This window comes from Musa acuminata, chromosome BXJ1-2 (genome assembly GCF_036884655.1).
Source record: "Musa acuminata AAA Group cultivar baxijiao chromosome BXJ1-2, Cavendish_Baxijiao_AAA, whole genome shotgun sequence".
NCBI classification, from domain to species: Eukaryota; Viridiplantae; Streptophyta; class Magnoliopsida; order Zingiberales; family Musaceae; genus Musa; species Musa acuminata.
In genome coordinates this window covers 31210942-31228408 of record NC_088328.1, presented here as the reverse complement: position 1 = coordinate 31228408, position 17467 = coordinate 31210942, and the positions used below count along the sequence as shown (strand labels likewise).

The following is a 17467-nucleotide window of genomic DNA, read 5'->3' as shown; positions in this document are numbered from 1 at the left end:
TCTACAGATCTATAGGAGAGGATGAAAGAGGTCAAGTGCCCTCCTTTCTAGCGGTGATCCACACAACAAGGCTGCGACAATGCTCCTCTAATCGTTGCCTAAAACTCCATACTTACTATTTGAGGAGGAGAAAGGGAGAGGAGAATAGGAGGTGACAACTAAGAAAACCTCTGGCCTATGGGTATTTGGTTCCCTCCTATTTATAGAGGTCCTCTATCAACTTAATCCTAATGAATCCTACCCTATTGGGTATTGGATCTCTATCCAACTACCCAAACTTCTTAGATTAGTAGATCTCTATCTAATAATCTCTCATTAGTGTTCATTGGATCTCATCCATAAGATCTAATAATTAATGGACTTATTATATATCTAATAAGATAGGGGCTTCGATGAATATCTCATATCTGAACCTTTAATCGTCGCAATGCCTACCATATGTATGACACCCTCTAAGCCCAATATCGAGCTGACCATGAGTCACACCTGTCAGAATTCCTTTTGGCTAAACGATACAGAGGAATCCAATCCTAGGAATCTATATCATTTTTTCTTAATAATATTAGGATAGGAAGATATATATATATATATATATATATATATATATATCTTAATACTATATATATTATTTTTAATATAATTTTTAATTTGATATATTTCTGAAAGGTAGATTTGATTATGGTCGGAAATTGCACAACCTCACCTCATTCGTCGACGAGAACAATGGTTTGCTCACCACCGATATACCACACAATCCAACGTGGTCGGTAACTTTTTACCCTTGGAAGAGGCGAAGTTGAGTCTCTTCGACGAGACACAATTTACCTATCAACAGAGAGAGAGAGAGAGAATAGTACCCTTGGAAGAGGTGAAGTTGAGTCTCTTCGACGAGACACGATTTACCTATCAACACAGAGAGAGAGAATAGTCATCGATTCTTTTCTTTTTATAAGAGAGAAAAAAAATAAATGCTCTTTTTTTCTTAATAATAATAATAACAAGAAGAGAGGATGGTTTTGCGTTGTGATCGCCTGCCACGCTGAGACATCAGGCAGAGAAGCGCACGGGACCCACCAGGTTCGATGCGGGCTTTTTACCTGGTTGGTGGCTCGTCGAAGACAGAGGATCGGAAAAGAATATTCTCAAATTAATTGAAGCCTTTATACTAGCGATAATCAAAATGATATTTTTCTCATCTATGTTTAGCCTTAGCCATCTTGAGAATAAATATGGACTATTGATATGCTACATATGAAAGATTTAAAAAATGTTTAAGAATGAGTCACGTGAAATCATAAATGATATAGTTAAAATCTCCCTTACGAAATATTCATAAAAATATTCTAGAGAGTCCCCTTACGGAATATTCATAAAAATATTCTCGGGAGTCTATAGAATAACTTGAGTCAGTTACCAATCACATCCTCTATAGAATATTTATAAGAATATTCTCGAGAGTCTAGTGACAGCTCGAGTTGGTTATAAATTACCTCCCATATGAAATATTCATTGGAATATTCTCAAAAGTCCAAGGGGACAACTTGAGTCGATTACAAACCACCTCCCCTGTAAAATATTCATAAGAATATTCTTGGAAGTTCAGGCACAGCTCAGATCGATTATAAATCATCTCTTATGTAGAATCTTTATGGAATATTCTATCTCTTTAAAGTTAGGTATAAAAACATACCCTCAACTTTAGATAAGAGGACACAAAATCAAGAACTTGACCTAGAGAAGTTAACCTTGGGACTGACTTATGTCGAAGGGATCGGCTCGAGAAGCCTCTCTTGACTTTGGTCTTTATGCAAGTGATAAGTTGGGAGAAGACGCTTTTCACCTCGAACCACTTCGCATATACGGATTAGGGCCATGTTATGCTAACAAGGACATCAACGATATTTTCCCCGCCATTGTTGATGTCCATCCAAAATTTCATATTGAATGAGTTAGAAATTTTATCAATTAATTAAATCATTAATTAATTTATTTTTAATATAATATAAATTTCTAAAAAATAAATAATTTAAATTTTATTTTTTATGTGTGAATTATAATAAATAAATATTATAATTCTATCTTTATATGCAAAAGTAAAATAAAAATAAATTAAAAATAAAAATTTAATTATTGCTTATCATTTTAGGAGGGCTCATTTTCTCCTATATAAAAGGGCTTCCCCTCACTCATTTCCCATCAAGCTTGATAGTGGGAGAATTGAAAAGAGGATCGTCAAGGAGAGGTAGGATTCTCTAATTTTTTTTTATCAATTTTTATTCATATTTTAAAATCTTTTATATTAGAATTATTATAATTTGTATGATGTATAATAATATTTTGATTTTAAAATTTTATGATTAATAAATATTGATGTTAGATTGATTAGTAAATTTAATATTAATAAATAGTTTTTATTTATTTAATTAGATATATTGATGTTTCGAAAAAGAAATTATGTGTGTATTTGTATAATTTGATTAGTTTTTAATTTAGACTTATGAATTTAAATTATTTTTTATGAAAAAATAGATTTAAGGTTAATTATTATTTTATAATATTTTATCACCTTATTTAAAAGTAATCTAATGTCACATCTCACTCAATAGCTCATGTATTTTTTCATATGTGAGTCTTTGTTTACCCCTAGTATTTTATGGATAAATCACTATGCAAGTTGGTACTTTTGAATATATTGATATCTAATTAATAAAAGAGATTAAATTGGAGTTGAGTTAGAATGATTAGTCATACCAACATATGTGGTTAGGTATAATTCAACTCATGTGACTAAGCATGATCCAATTCATGTAGTCAGATATGACTCAACTTATATGATCAGATATGGTCCATCTCATGTGATCAAGTATGGTCCATCCTATGTAGCCAAATATGACGTAACCTATATGGTTAAACATGACTTGACCCGGGAGTCAAGTATGACTTAATTTAACGCTAAGACTTAGCTTAATTGAGTGAGGCTCAACTTAACCCACAAAGCTAGGCCCGCTAAGCTAGACATATCATCGTCCTTCTATCTAGTCTGTTGTACCTCATTCCAACCTAATACTTGGGACAGGCATGTGCAACACATGTGCCTTGTCCAACGGGCGGATCGATTCAGCCTAGGCTAGTATTTTATGACATAATCCAAATTCCTCTTTTTTTATTGGTTTGTGCTTGTTGGTTGAGTAAATTAGATAATTTTGATCGGTTCGAATCGATTTAAGATGATTCTAAACTAATTTGATTGGTTCAAGCCCATTTAACTTAATTGAAACTAATCAAATCTAAATTAGATCAATGATTCTAAACCAATTCGATAAGATTTGAGATTGGTTTCATTAAATCCTAATTAAATTAAGTTTGGTTTAAGTTAATTAAATTATTTCAACTATAGTTTTGGTTGATTAAGGATTGCTGAGAGCTTTAAGTCTTTATGATTCTTGGAACTTAAAGATTTTATTTGAAGGTGTTATTTAAAAATAATAAATAATAGATTGAGTTGATAATATTAATGGGATTGTTAGCATTTTTAGACTATACGTGAATATCAAATAATAAATTAATATATTATTATTTAATATTAAATTATCAAAAAATATTTTATAAGTATTAAAAAATAAATTTTTTTTATGAGGTTCCGTGGCTTTCTCTGAACACATCAATTTCACAAACCACAAAACTATAATTTCAATGTGATGTTTGACATTATAATGTAACAAATATAATCATGATATTATATTTTGAGATAAAAACAACTCCGTATAATAGCAGCAGATTAATGAAGAAGAAGAAACATATATAAGAAAATTTTTTGAACTTTTTATAATATCTTTCTTTAATTAAATTTTTTTCTCTCTTTTGATTTGTTTCTACATTCGCATACATCAAATGTGAGGACTCCGACGTTCGTATCAATTGATTATGTGTCTGCCAAAATATCAAATCAATAAAGAAAAAGATGATCATACATAATAGGACAGCTTGATTGGGGTATATATACATATCCGTCAAATCTCTGGTCTGATGACACTTCGATTGGAATCTTTGTCTTCGATTTAATTGCATTGTTGCAGTCGTCGCAGTTCATCTTTGTGCGAGTGTACTGCTGCTTCTGTACGCGCATGGCTCGTCTCTTGTTGCTCGTAGCGATTCTGGCGGCCGCCATGCTGAGGGCGTCGTCGGACACGCACACGGACTGCGGGATAGCGCAGACGGCGTTCGGTGAATGCGTGCCGTACGTGGCCGGGAAAGACCCGTCGCTGTCACACCAGTGTTGCAGCGCCGTCAGGGACATCAAGGAGCTGACACCCACGGCGAAGGACCGCCGGGCGATCTGTGCATGCCTCGTGCGAGAACTCAAAGATGCCGGAGGTTCTGTCGACTCGTCGAAGGCCAGCGGCCTTGCGGGGGCTTGCGGCGTCTCCACTAACGTCATCCCCACCAGCCTCAGCTTTCACTGTTCCAAGTAAGAACCCGCTTCTGTGTTTCTCTCCGTTGCATGCTCGATTACTGTTATTTCATGCAAGCAAATGATCATATTTGGTTGTAAATTAACATATAGTTTTGTGTTTGTGAGAGAAATATAAAGCAATTGCATATTTTCTGAAAATTATAAATTATTTTTAAGAGAAACATTATATATAGAGATGTAAAAGTTTTATATTGTCTTTGAATTGACATATATTATCGTCGTGTGTTTTGCAGGCTTACATGACTTGGGAAATGCGTGTAGGAGAATAAGAGATGGAAGAGATACTTAAATAAATAGAATTACAGCGAATAAACTTTGGGTGGAATTTATTTTCGTTTTCCACAAGGAATTTACTTTACTTCCACCAAATATGCACGCAAACACTAAGAATATTTAAATGTTGATCTAATCTATCTTCCACCAATTTACAATTCAAACAACAATATTTTCACAAGTAACTATTGGGATCCGATTTTGTCATGGCAGAACATTAGCTTTTATATTCTAAACTAAGGAATTCATTGATTGTATTTAACTTGTCATCCATCGATGGACATACCAAAGGACCTACAAGTGGACAGGATTGTTCGAGGACAGGATTGTTCGCAAAGAATGAGGCAGATCCATTAATAATGGAGTCGATCGAGGCAAATTACATCCTTGAAATACAAGGAACACATAGTTGTTACATGATTCATCACTAATACGAGAGAGGACACTTCATGACTTTAATATAAGAAGGGTAACATAATAAATAGCTTAAATATAGAAAAATGTTGTGGTCTTGGTGTCATTGACTAGGGAGCCAATACGGTGTTGTTCGATTCCAATGATAAAGATTCATCCGTGGTGCCCATTTAGGGGCGAGAGTGTGACCCGAATGGGGAGTTGAGATGGGAGATGGACTTTCGATGTGTTATTGACTTATGATGATGGTCCTACGATCGTCCCGAGATATGACTTGTTGGCTAAAGGGAGCTTGAAGTCATCCCGAGGTATACCTCGACCATGCCTGGGAACGTTCGACCTCATCTCGAGGTACCCCTTAGATGCGCAATGTCCTACAAAAGCGATCAACGACGGGGTGTCACGAATGGTCATCGCGCACCCGTAACAACTTCGTTCAATAAACCGTTTGTCGCTTTTGCATGCTTATACAAAGATATACAATATGTTTTTGATTAAAAAATGAAAGCAACGACAGTTCGTAATGCTACAATGCAATCGCTCGCACGTCGGGCCGAACTATCCTAAAATGGCTCCATTTTCATGTGCCATGGCTTATTTTCTACTAATCGTAATTGCACGTAAAACGTCAGCCATCTCAGCACCCTGGAACCTCTTGGGTGGCATAGGCCTGGATGGGATTTCGGTATAGTGTCGGGCGTTGAACAATATTCACAAGTTCGCACGTTAACTTGACAGGAACATTCCTTCGCGCTTGACACCCGGTGAGCGATTATTTGTGGACCTATAACTGTTCGTTCTACCTTCTAAAATTATTGTTTTCTTCTCTCTCTCTCTCTTTTCTCTCTTGCACTCAAGGTGCTCGTTGAATTGTTTGTAATGCTTCATACTTCGCGAGACGTCAGGACTTGTCCGTCGCTTGTTTTTAATCTAATCAACTTTCTATTTTACAAGTCCTTCAGGACCAGTACGAGGTTGCAACTAGGTTGACCCTTTGCAGATGCATATGTTGCAAGGATGCCTCATGACTTAGGCAATCTCAGCTATGTCTGAGGAGTTGGCATAAGGGTACTTCACGACTTAGGCAACGCTAGCTAAGTCTATGACTTTGCCGCAAGGGTACTTCACGACTTAGGCAAATCTAGCTAAGTCCGTGAAATGGAGATTTCTTGCTCTGACCCCTTCAACGATCAAATTAGTAATCAAAAATCACAAATATGGGTCCAAATAGTTCAAAATAAGTTCTTCCCCTTCCTTCCCTATTTAGGATGTATTTTTATATCTTGAAGGAAGGAAAAAAGATTTATGATGTCCTTTTTGTCATGAAAGAAGAAAAAGGAAGTTTTACTTTCTTATTATAAAGAAGATAAAAAGAAGTTTCTTACCATAATGGATTAGAAAGAAGTTTGTGTTTCTTATCTTAGAAATTTATGCACGCAAATAACTTTGGATGACACGAGATAACTCGTGCAAAATCCGATCGGATTCAAGGTCTCTGGTCAGATGACACTTCGCTTGAAATCTTTGCCTTGATTTAATTGCATCAAATCAGTAATTGCCTGATTAACCTCTATCACACAACAATTTAATCACGGCATTCAACTCCGCCTCTCTTTCCTATATATGTGCCATTGCCTTCTTGCGTGGTTTGTTGCAGTCGTCGCAGTTCGTCTTTGTTCGAGTGTACTGCTGCTTCTGTACGCACATGGCTCGTCTCTTGTTGCTCGTAGCGATTCTGGCGGCCGCCATGCTGAGGGCGTCGTCGTACACGCACACGGACTGCGGGATAGCGCAGACGGCGTTCGGTGAATGCGTGCCGTACGTGATCGGGAAAGACCCGTCGCTCTCGGACAAGTGTTGCACCGCCGTCAGGGCCATCAAGGAGCTGGTACCCACGGTGGAGGACCGCCGGGCGATCTGTGCATGCCTCGTGCAAGAACTCAAAGATGCCGGAGGTTCTGTCGATTCGTCAAAGGCCAAAGGCCTTGCCGGGGGTTGTGGCGTCTCCACTGACGTCATCCCCACCAGCCTCAGCTTTGACTGCTCCAAGTAAGAACCCGCTTCTCTGTTTCTCTCCGCTGCATGCTCGATTACTGTTATTTCATGCAAGCAAATGATTTAGTTGTTGTTGTAAATTTACATTTAGTTTTGTGTTCGAGAAAGATTAAGCGATTGCATATTTTCTGAAATCATAAATTATTTTTGAGAGAAACATTATGTATAGAGAGGTAAAACATTTATGTTGACTTTGAATTGATATATTATTGTTGTGTGTTTTTGCAGGATTGCATGACTTGGAAAATACGTGTAGGAGGCTGAGAGATGGAAGAGATATTTATATGCAAGTCTCTTTGTGTTGGGAAATAAATCGAATAATAGTGAATGAACTTTTGGCTGGACTTTATTTGATGTTTGTTTTCCATTTTCCACTGGAAACTTACGTTACTACTACCAAAGATGCACGCAACAAATACAAGGATATTTAAACATTGATCTAATCTATCTTCCACCAATCTACAATTAAAACAACATTAATCTCTCTTCAATCCAGAAGCTTTGTGATACATCCTGATAGGGGAATCACCGTGAACGTCAACGGGGACACGGACCATGACCCCAGCCATCCCAGGGCGGGACAATAGAAAAGACTCCCCTCAGGGAGTGATGACGACGCAACATGTCACGCCATCCTCCGCGCGCAGGCCGCACCCTGTCCGAGTGTACGGGCATTAATGTCGACTCGACGTCTCCAACGTCACCCCCTCAGCCAGCGACTCCCTCGCCCATACCCTGCGATCGGATGATCCGACACGCCACCCTAATGGCAACGTCAAATCCAGTCAGAGGCACGACCCCGTTCTGACAAGCAGGAACACCAGGTAATATCAGACCGAAACTATAAGAGTCCAGGGCAAAAAGGCCACAGGGCAGGGGAAACCCCTTTTGATCCACTAACAAGACCGTCGGAGGGGTCGGGCCCAGAGGACGGTCCGACCTTTGTGCAGGTACTCGGCGACCACGTTGCTAGGGGATTGCAGCTGACCACCTCGGGGGATCACCCGCGGATCGACCGGCCGTGACCGCCCACCCCGAAGACACCAGGAGGCTCTACGCGCGATCTTCGGCATCCGGACCCCTGAACCAAGCCGTAACGTCCCGAGGTCACGGCTTAAACAGGTGCAGACGGCATCAGAATGGCGCTAGAAGGAGGGCCCCGAATGCCGAACGATCCTCACGCCAACCCTCTCGGACCCGTCACCCACGGAGAAGGAGAAATGCTGACGTCAACGCCAGATCGTTATTGGTGCCTGTTCAACGACTTAGGGATGCCACCCCCGTTAACCACGGTCGACCCTCCGGCCGCACTGCCCGAGGCGTTCCTCGCTCTCGCTAAGCAAGTGCAGGGAATGATGGAGATAATGCAGACCGTTGTCCCACTTATTCCCGAAATCAGGCGACTGACGGACGCCTCCGCCGACCCGGCCCATCTAAGGCCGAGCGCGGGACAGGATGCAACCGGTGAAACCCGAGACGGAGCCATCCACCACGAAGGTTCGCCCACGCGCGTCTCTCCTGCCCCCTCTCGAGCCGCACGGCGCCGCCCCGAGCCTGACACCGTATCGTCCGACTCGGCGGACAGCTTCCTTAAGGTACAATTCTCCTAGGTCAATCGTCGCCTGGATGAGTTCTGACGCGAGCTCCAAAGGTCGCGGGACAAATCAAGCGAGGGCACCTCGGGGGGGTCCCCTTTCGTTCAGGAAATACAAGAAAAACCCATCCCCCTCAACTTTAGGGTGCCGGCCCTCGAGACATACGACGGCGGCTCCGACCCAGCAGAGCATGTCACCGCGTTCAGAACTCAGATGGCCCTTTACGGCACGTCCGACGCGCTGATGTGCCGTACGTTTCCAACCACCTTCAGAGGACCAGCACGCGCGTGGTTCAGCCGGCTACGACAATCCTCGATCTCGTCTTTTGACCAGTTCGCCAAAGAGTTCGAACAAAACTTCCTTACCAGCACGCGACCTCGGCCTTCCATAGCCGCCCTGCTGGCACTATCGCAGCACGAAGAAGAAACGCTCGCGCAGTTCGTGACGCGCTTCGCCGCGGAGGTCCGCGGCTATTCGGACACTCACCCCTCTTTGATCATGCAGGCGTTCCTGACGGGGCTGAAACCATCGAGATTCTTCTGGTCATTGATCGAGAAGCCGCCCGCCACTGTCCCCGAGATGCTCTACCGGGCAAACCAATACGTCGCCGGCGAAGCATTAGCAGCAGGAAGACGTCCGGTCGGGAAGAAATCGCGAACCGAGCAACCCCGAGCCGCCACCTCGTCGGCCGACTCGCGAACCCATCGGAGGCCCGACCACCACGAGCAGCGGCTCCCGAGGCCTCCGCCCCTCCCGCTCAACGCACCTCGCACCGAGATCTTCCTCCAGATCAGGGAGAAGGGTCTTTTGCGGCCCCCTAATCCCATGAGAGCTACTTACAAAAATCGGTCGAAATACTGCAGGTTCCACCGAGACCACGGCCATGACACGGAAGACTGTCACGACCTCCAGAACCAGATCGAGGAGCTAATCAGAAGAGGGTACCTCGGCCGCTATCTCAAGGAACCCCGCGAAGCAACCCCGCGTCCCCGAATGCCCGTGGAAAGGCAGGTCGATGTCATCATCGGTGGACCGGCGGCAGGCGGCAACAGCTCAAGCGCGAGGAAATCCTATGCCCGGAGCTCGGTCGAGAAGCGCCCCCGACCCGAACTAGAACCCGAAATCTCTTTCGGGGCTGAGGAGGGGGAAAGATCCCACCATGACGACGCTCTGGTAATTTCTATCCAGATCGCCAACGCCCGGGTGAAGCGGGTGATGGTCGACACTGGGAGCTCCGCCGACATCCTGTACCTCGACGCCTTCAAAAGGCTCGGCCTGCCCACTGAAGACCTCATCCCCATGAGCTCGGCACTCACGGGGTTCACCGGAGACTCAATCTCCCCGCTCGGCACCACCACACTCCCTGTCTCCATCGGGGAGGAGCCAAGGACCAAGACAATAATGACTACGTTCATGGTGGTCGACCTGCCCTCGGCTTACAACGTCATCCTCGGGCGGCCGACGCTCAACAAGCTAAAAGCAGTAGTCTCAACCTATCACCGAGCCATCAAGTTTCCCACCTCGGCAGGGGTCGGAGAATCGCGAAGCGACCCAGGCGAGTCAAGAAGGTGCTACCTCACCGCGGTCTCACTCCCGAAGAGGGCGTGCCCCCACATCCCAGACCCCCGAGAAGAGGCCCCCATGCCAACACACTTTGAACCGCCCGAGCGGCTTACCGAGGTGCCGATTAAGGAAGACCGACCCGGTCAGACCGTAAAAATCGGCACAGCTCAGCCCGAAGGAGACCAGCTCCAGCTCGTCGAGTTCCTAAAAGCGAACGCCGATGTATTCGCATGGTCGCCCAAGGAAATGCCGGGGATCGATCGGACGATAGCCGAACACCAACTTAATATCAATCCCGAGGCCAGGCCAGTAAAGCAAAGACCACGCAGGTTCGCCCCCGACCGGCAGAAGGCGATCAGTGAAGAGGTCGACCGGTTAACAGAGGCCGGATTCATTTCCGAACTAAAGTACCCCCAGTGGCTGTCAAATGTAGTCCTCGTTAAAAAACCTAATGGAAGCTGGCGGATGTGCGTTGACTACACCAATCTCAACCGGGCGTGCCCCAAAGACTACTACCCGCTCCCCAGGGTAGATCAGCTAGTCGACTCCACCTCCGGCTACGAGCTCCTTACCTTCTTGGATGCATACTCGGGTTATAACCAAATCTGCATGGCACCAGCGGACCAGGAGAATACAGCTTTCATCACCGACAGAGGAATATATTGCTACAGGGTGATGCCGTTCGGCTTAAAAAACGCTGGGGCAACCTACCAGAGGATGGTCGACAAGCTGTTCAGACGCCAGATCGGCAGGAACATGGAAATATATGTGGACGACATGATCGTAAAAAGCAAAACCGCGGAGGCGCACCTGACCGACTTGGCAGAAACTTTTCAGACCCTCAAACGATTCAATATGCGTTTGAACCCCGCGAAGTGCGTCTTCGGGATTAGCTCGGGAAGATTCCTTGGCTTCATCATCCACCAGAGGGGAATAGACGCCAACCCAGAAAAAGTACGGGCCATAACCCGGATGCGCTCACCCCGATCCGTCAAAGAAGTACAGTGTCTCACAGGGAAACTAGCGGCACTCAGTAGGTTCATATCCAGGTCGGGCGACAGGTGCTTGCCCTTCTTCCAGGCCCTACAACAAGTCAATAACTTCGCCTGGACACCCGAGTGCGAGGAAGCCTTTGAAAACCTGAAGGTATACCTTGCTCGCTTGCCCCGACTCGCTTCCCCAGAGCCAGGAGAAACCTTGAGCCTTTACTTGGCGGCGTCAGCACGAGTAGTTAGCTCGGTGCTGGTCCGAGAAACACCACCGCAGCAGCAGCCCGTATATTACGTCAGCCACATCCTCGCCGGCACCGAGGCGCGGTACCCCCCCATCGAAAGGCTAGCTCTGGCGTTGGTGAGGACAGCGCGAAAGCTACGCCCCTATTTCCAGTCCCACACAATCAAAGTCGTCACCAACCAGCCGGTGCAGAAAATCCTGTCCAAGTTCGACGTGTCGGGTCGAATGTTACGATGGTCGGTCGAGCTCAGCGAGTTCGACATTCGATACTCTCCGCGGAGCGCCATAAAAGCCCAGGTACTGGCCGACTTCATCTCTGAACTAACGCCCGAGGATTGTGCAGAGGGACGGAAAGATACTGACCGTGCTTGGACCCTGCATGTCGACGGCTCCGCCATCACCGGCGCGGCCGGAGTCGGCCTCATCCTTAAAAGCCCTACTGGGGAAACCTACGAAAGGTCCATCCAGCTGCAATTCCAAGCCACCAACAACGAAGCCGAATACGAGGCGCTACTACATGGCCTACGCCTCACCTTGGAGATGCAGGTAGACAACCTCGAGGTATTCAACGACTCTCAGCTGGTGACAGGACACGTAAACGGGAACTACGAGGCCCGGGACCCCACGATGGCATCATACCTGGCGGAAACACAGCGGCTCGCCCGCCTCTTCAGCCGATTCTCAATCACACAAGTGCCCCGAGTCCGAAACGCGTCCGCCGACGCTTTGGCAAAAGCAGCCTCCGCACGGGGCTCAGAAAAGGCCCCCGCGACCGAGTCCATGACAGCGCCAACCATACCGTCCTGCGGCGTCATCGAGACCCGAACCCCGCCGAACTGGATGGAGGAGATACTCCGCTTCAAGATAAATGGGGTGGAGCCCGACGACCCGGCGGCGGCAAGTCGACTGAGACGAACGCAGGCCTGGTATAGCTTGATCGGCGGGAAGCTGTACCGCAGAGGGTTCTCACAACCACTCTTGCTCTGCCTCGCGCCCCCCGAGGCCCACACCGTCCTCGCCGAGCTCCACGAGGGAATTTGTGGGGATCATATAGGGGGTCGGACCCTGGCCTTCAAGGCCCTCCGGCAGGGATACTACTGGCCAACAATGCGCCGAGACGCTGCGACATACGTACGGCAATGCCAACCGTGCCAACGGCACGCCCGACTGCAGCATCAACCGGCGGTCCCTCTCAACTCGATGGAAGTCGCTTGGCCATTCGCCCAGTGGGGGCTAGACCTCCTAGGTCCTTTCCCTCCGGCCTCGGGGCAACGCCGTTTCCTCATTGTCGGGGTGGATTATTTCACAAAATGGGTTGAGGCCGAACCACTGGCCTCCATCACCGAGAAGCAAGTCGAAGGCTTTATGTGGAAAAACATCATCACTCGGTTCGGGATCCCGAGGGCCATTATCACCGACAATGGGGCCAAGTTCAACAATGCGAAATTCAAGGCTTACTGCTCGTCGTACGGAATACGACTAAAGTTTAGCTCGGTGGCACACCCTCAGACCAACGGGCAGGCCGAGGTGATGAATCGGGCGGTTCTAGAAGGCCTCAGGAGACGAGTCACAGGCGCACTCGGAGCGTGGGTAGACGAACTACCGAGCGTTCTATGGGCAATGCGGACTACCCCGAAAACGGCTTCAGGCGAATCCCCGTTCAGCCTTGCGTTCGGGACCGAAGCAGTCCTACCGCCCGAGGTGGTATTCCCAACCTTTCGCACCTCGGATTACAAGCAAGAGGATTCCGAGGAAGGCCTGAGGGCGCGTCTGGACCTCCTCGAGGAAGGAAGGACCGAGGCCCACCTACGCGCCCTGGCCTACAAAAAGGCCGTGGCACGAATGTACAACCGAAGAGTCCGTCCTCGCCCAATCGAGATTAGAGATCTCGTTCTCCGTAAGGTGGAAGTGACCAACCCGACCCGGGCGGGAGGCAAGCTCGCACCCAACTGGGAGGGCCCGTACAGAGTCTACGATATGGTCCGAGAAGGGACCTACCGACTCGAGACCATGGAAGGGAGCCGTCTCCCGAGGACCTGGAACGCAATGCATCTGAAGAAATTCTACCCGTAAGAAAGGACCAAGCGGAGATGTATGTCGCGCCAGATGCGCAAGACAATAGCCAGAATAAGTCGTTCCATTTATGAAGAATTCATACAGACATTGGTTGGGCGATACAAAGACCCGAAACTCCAGCCCGACCCAAAACAAAAAAAAAAAAAACATCAGCACGGAGGGGGTGTCTCGGGCCCGTCATCGAAGGGGACGCTCGCCGGCATGTCCACCGCCCCATCCGCAGGATGGTCGGCGAAGGGATCCGACTCCAACTCCCACTCCGGATGACTCGAGCGGGCACGGGCACAGGCTACTCGGTAACCGAACTCGTACGTCGCCCGCCCTGACCTCACCAGGCCGCGTTCGAACCCGTCCGATGCCTTGTACTCGGCAATCGCCCTCTCTATCCGCTCGGGCAGAGCCTGTTGTTCCTCCTTCAAGGCTGCCTCGGCGGCCCAAGCGGCTGACCGCGCGGATTCGACGTCATTGGAGAGCGTCTGGAGTTCATCGTCCAACGTTCGGGCGCGAGCCTGGCTCTCCTCCAGCTCGTCCTTCAGGCGCTTCACCTCTTCGCCCAGCGCCGCGGCGCGCTGCTCGGCCACTGCCACGACCTCCGGGCTGAACGACTGCCTCAGCTCCTGGTTCTCGAGATGAAGCGCGGCGTAAGTAATCGACTGTCGTTCGATCAGCCGCCCGGCATCAAGGACTCGATCGATCAGCGCCATGGCATAGTGTTGGCCCTGCACCCAGGTCGGCATCAACACCTAAGGTAACGGACAAACGGAAGAGGCAAGGGCGTCACTCACCCACACCAAGGATTTCGCCGCCCGTTCCGCCAACACCTCCGAGGTGGAGCCATAAAGTTCTTTAGCCAGCAGCGGGTGAAGCGCCCCCCGGATAAACTCCTGAGCCGTCGACCCGTCGGCCCAGACCTTGCTGTCTGCTTTAAGCCCGGGCCACCGCGGGACGTAGGAGGCTCCTGCTGCGCCGGTAGGGAGGTTGGCCATGATCGGGGCCTGATACTCCTCGTCCCCCAACCGGCTGACACGGCACAGGTCCCGCATCGACCTCGGGCGTGCCGATGCCCCTTGAGCCGGGTCGCCACCGACCGGCTCGGCCGCCTCTTTTCCCTTAGCGGCCCCCGCCGCTTGCCCCGACGGGGCGGTCCCCGTCAACCCCGCGGCACCACGCTCCCGAGCGGCCGAACGCGCAGACACTTTCCTGACCGCAGTTTTCAGTTTCTTCGCCGGCCGACTCGTGTTCGGAGAAGTCGGCGCAGTCTCGGGCGCCCCCCTCTTCGGGACCTCTCCGGAGCCAGTACCGCCCTGTGGCTGAGACACAGTCGGTCGGGAGTGCGACGCCTTCTTTACGGACTGGAAGTTCACCATCCCTGCAAAAGGAGACCCGATCAATCAGACAACACGAGACAAAGGAGAAGGGGCATGCGACGGGAAGGCAACCGTACCCCCAGCAGCCGGGCTCAACCCTACGTCGGCCAGCCACTCCTCGGTCATCTTTTTGATCATCCGAGAAGAGGACAGGATGCCCCTCAAACGATCTACATCCGCCGACTCTCTGCCTGAAAGCAACGGGAGGACGTTGTCGATCGTGCGAGAGGTCCATCCGGTGTTGAAGCCCCACCCCCGACTGCAGCTGATGAAGAAGAAGCGACTCTTCCAGCCCTTATTATTGGAAGGGGCCCCACCGATCCTGAACCCACTACGAGCGGCCAGATGATACTCACCCCGACCCCTACACAAACGAAAGCAGGCCAGAAATAGAGCCCTGGACGGTTCTATCCTGGCCATCCTACACTCCCCAAGAAAGATGACCAAGTATCGTCAGGAATTCGGCGCCATCTGGGATGGCGAGATGCCCCAGGCACGGAGGCAGTCCTCGATTACGGGATGAAGCGGAAACCGCAACCCCGCCTCAAGAGCACCCACCGTCAGCCCGAATCCCTGAGGGAGCTGATCATACGGCCGTTGGTCCGGACGGGGGGCCCACAAGCTGTAACCCTCCGGGATATAGTAGCGAACCCGGAGCTCCTCCAAAAGCTCCTCGGTCACCACCGACTCTACGTCGTGCCACAGCTTGAGGTTTGCAAGCCGGGCGGAACTTCCCCCCACTTTTAAGGATTCGCCCCCCGGGGACAAATGCCTGACCCCGGGGCCCTCAGAAGAAGAGGTGGAGGATGAGGAAGACGAAGACATCCTAACCTCAGAAACGATGTAGAAGGCCTGAGTCGAAGGACAAGGTGAACGAGGGACAGCAGCAACCCAACGGAGCGACAGCAGCTAAACGACGATCAGCGAAACCCCTTTAAGGAAGGCTTATATAAAATGAGCTAGAGGTAACGGTCGAGCTTCCCGAGAAAGGGGAAATGAATCACAGCCGGCAGCGCGCCTCAGCGCCCCAGATCTGCCGATCCCGCGCGACCGCGCTTGATCCCTAGAAACGGCGCCACCCCCCCCAAAGCGCCACGTGGCGCATGACGCCGCACGATCCACTCAAGACGCCCGCGTTCCCGCCAGTAGGAAACGGCGGGGCGGTATGTCCCAAGCAATAAACGTCCGCACCTCGAACGCAGCGCCAACGCGTGACAGCACGCAATCAGTACCCGACCCGCGACCCCTCGATCCAGTCATTTCGAGTCGTTTCAGTTCAGGTTCCGACCTGCGACTCGACGATCCAGTCATTTCGAGTCGCTCCAGTGCCGTTTCCGACCAACGACTCGACAACCCCGCCGTCCCGAATCGTTCCAGTTCAGTCCCCGACCCGCGACCCCTCGATCCAGTCATTTCGAGTCGTTTCAGTTCAGGTTCCGACCTGCGACTCGACGATCCAGTCATTTCGAGTCGTTTCAGTTCAGGTTCCGACCTGCGACTCGACGATCCAGTCATTTCGAGTCGCTCCAGTGCCGTTTCCGACCAACGACTCGACAACCCCGCCGTCCCGAATCGTTCCAGTTCAGTCCCCGACCCGCGACCCCTCGATCCAGTCATTTCGAGTCGTTTCAGTTCAGGTTCCGACCTGCGACTCGACGATCCAGTCATTTCGAGTCGCTCCAGTGCCGTTTCCGACCGACGACTCGACGACCTCGCCGTCCCGAATCGCTCCAGTTCAGTTCCCGACCCTCGACCCCTCGATCCAGTCATTCCGAGTCGCTCGGACTTATGGTTTCCCTGTCCAAACGCACGAGGGCGCCCTCCGTCCGCGAAACTCAAAAGACCGATGCAGCAAACCTCCGCCTGGGGGGGGGGGAAGTGATAGGGGAATCACCATGAACGTCAACGGGGACACGGACCATGACCCCAGCCATCCCAGGGCGGGACAGTAGAAAAGACTCCCCTCAGGGAGTGATGATGACGCAACATGTCACGCCATCCTCCGCGCGCAGGCCGCACCCTGTCCGAGTGTACGGGCATTAATGTCGACTCGACGTCTCCAACGTCACCCCCTCAGCCAGCGACTCCCTCGCCCATACCCTGCGATCGGATGATCCGACACGCCACCCTAATGGCAACGTCAAATCCAGTCAGAGGCACGACCCCGTTCTGACAAGCAGGAACACCAGGTAATATCAGACCGAAACTATAAGAGTCCAGGGCAAAAAGGCCACAGGGCAGGGGAAACCCCTTTTGATCCACTAACAAGACCGTCGGAGGGGTCGGGCCCAGAGGACGGTCCGACCTTTGTGCAGGTACTCGGCGACCACGTTGCCAGGGGATTGCAGCTGACCACCTTGGGGGATCACCCGCGGATCGACCGGCCGTGACCGCCCACCCCGAAGACACCAGGAGGC

At 49.5% G+C, this 17467-nt stretch overlaps 3 protein-coding genes across 3 annotated transcripts; all 3 read left to right on the top strand.

The window, feature by feature from the left end:
• Window positions 1-4124: 4124 nt before the first annotated feature.
• Window positions 4125-4472, top strand: LOC135612123 (non-specific lipid-transfer protein A-like). Its single transcript, XM_065107960.1, has one exon. The coding sequence runs from the start codon at window positions 4125-4127 to the stop codon at window positions 4470-4472; it is 348 nt and encodes a 115-aa protein (XP_064964032.1).
• A 2354-nt stretch (window positions 4473-6826) lies between these two features.
• LOC135613392 (non-specific lipid-transfer protein 3-like) lies at window positions 6827-7565 on the top strand. Its single transcript, XM_065110421.1, has 2 exons — window positions 6827-7210; window positions 7445-7565. The coding sequence occupies exons 1-2, from the start codon at window positions 6867-6869 to the stop codon at window positions 7452-7454; spliced, it is 354 nt and encodes a 117-aa protein (XP_064966493.1). The 5' UTR covers window positions 6827-6866; the 3' UTR covers window positions 7455-7565.
• An 814-nt stretch (window positions 7566-8379) lies between these two features.
• LOC135612117 (uncharacterized) lies at window positions 8380-13680 on the top strand. Its single transcript, XM_065107950.1, has 2 exons — window positions 8380-8811; window positions 8920-13680. The coding sequence occupies exons 1-2, from the start codon at window positions 8380-8382 to the stop codon at window positions 13678-13680; spliced, it is 5193 nt and encodes a 1730-aa protein (XP_064964022.1).
• Window positions 13681-17467: the final 3787 nt, after the last annotated feature.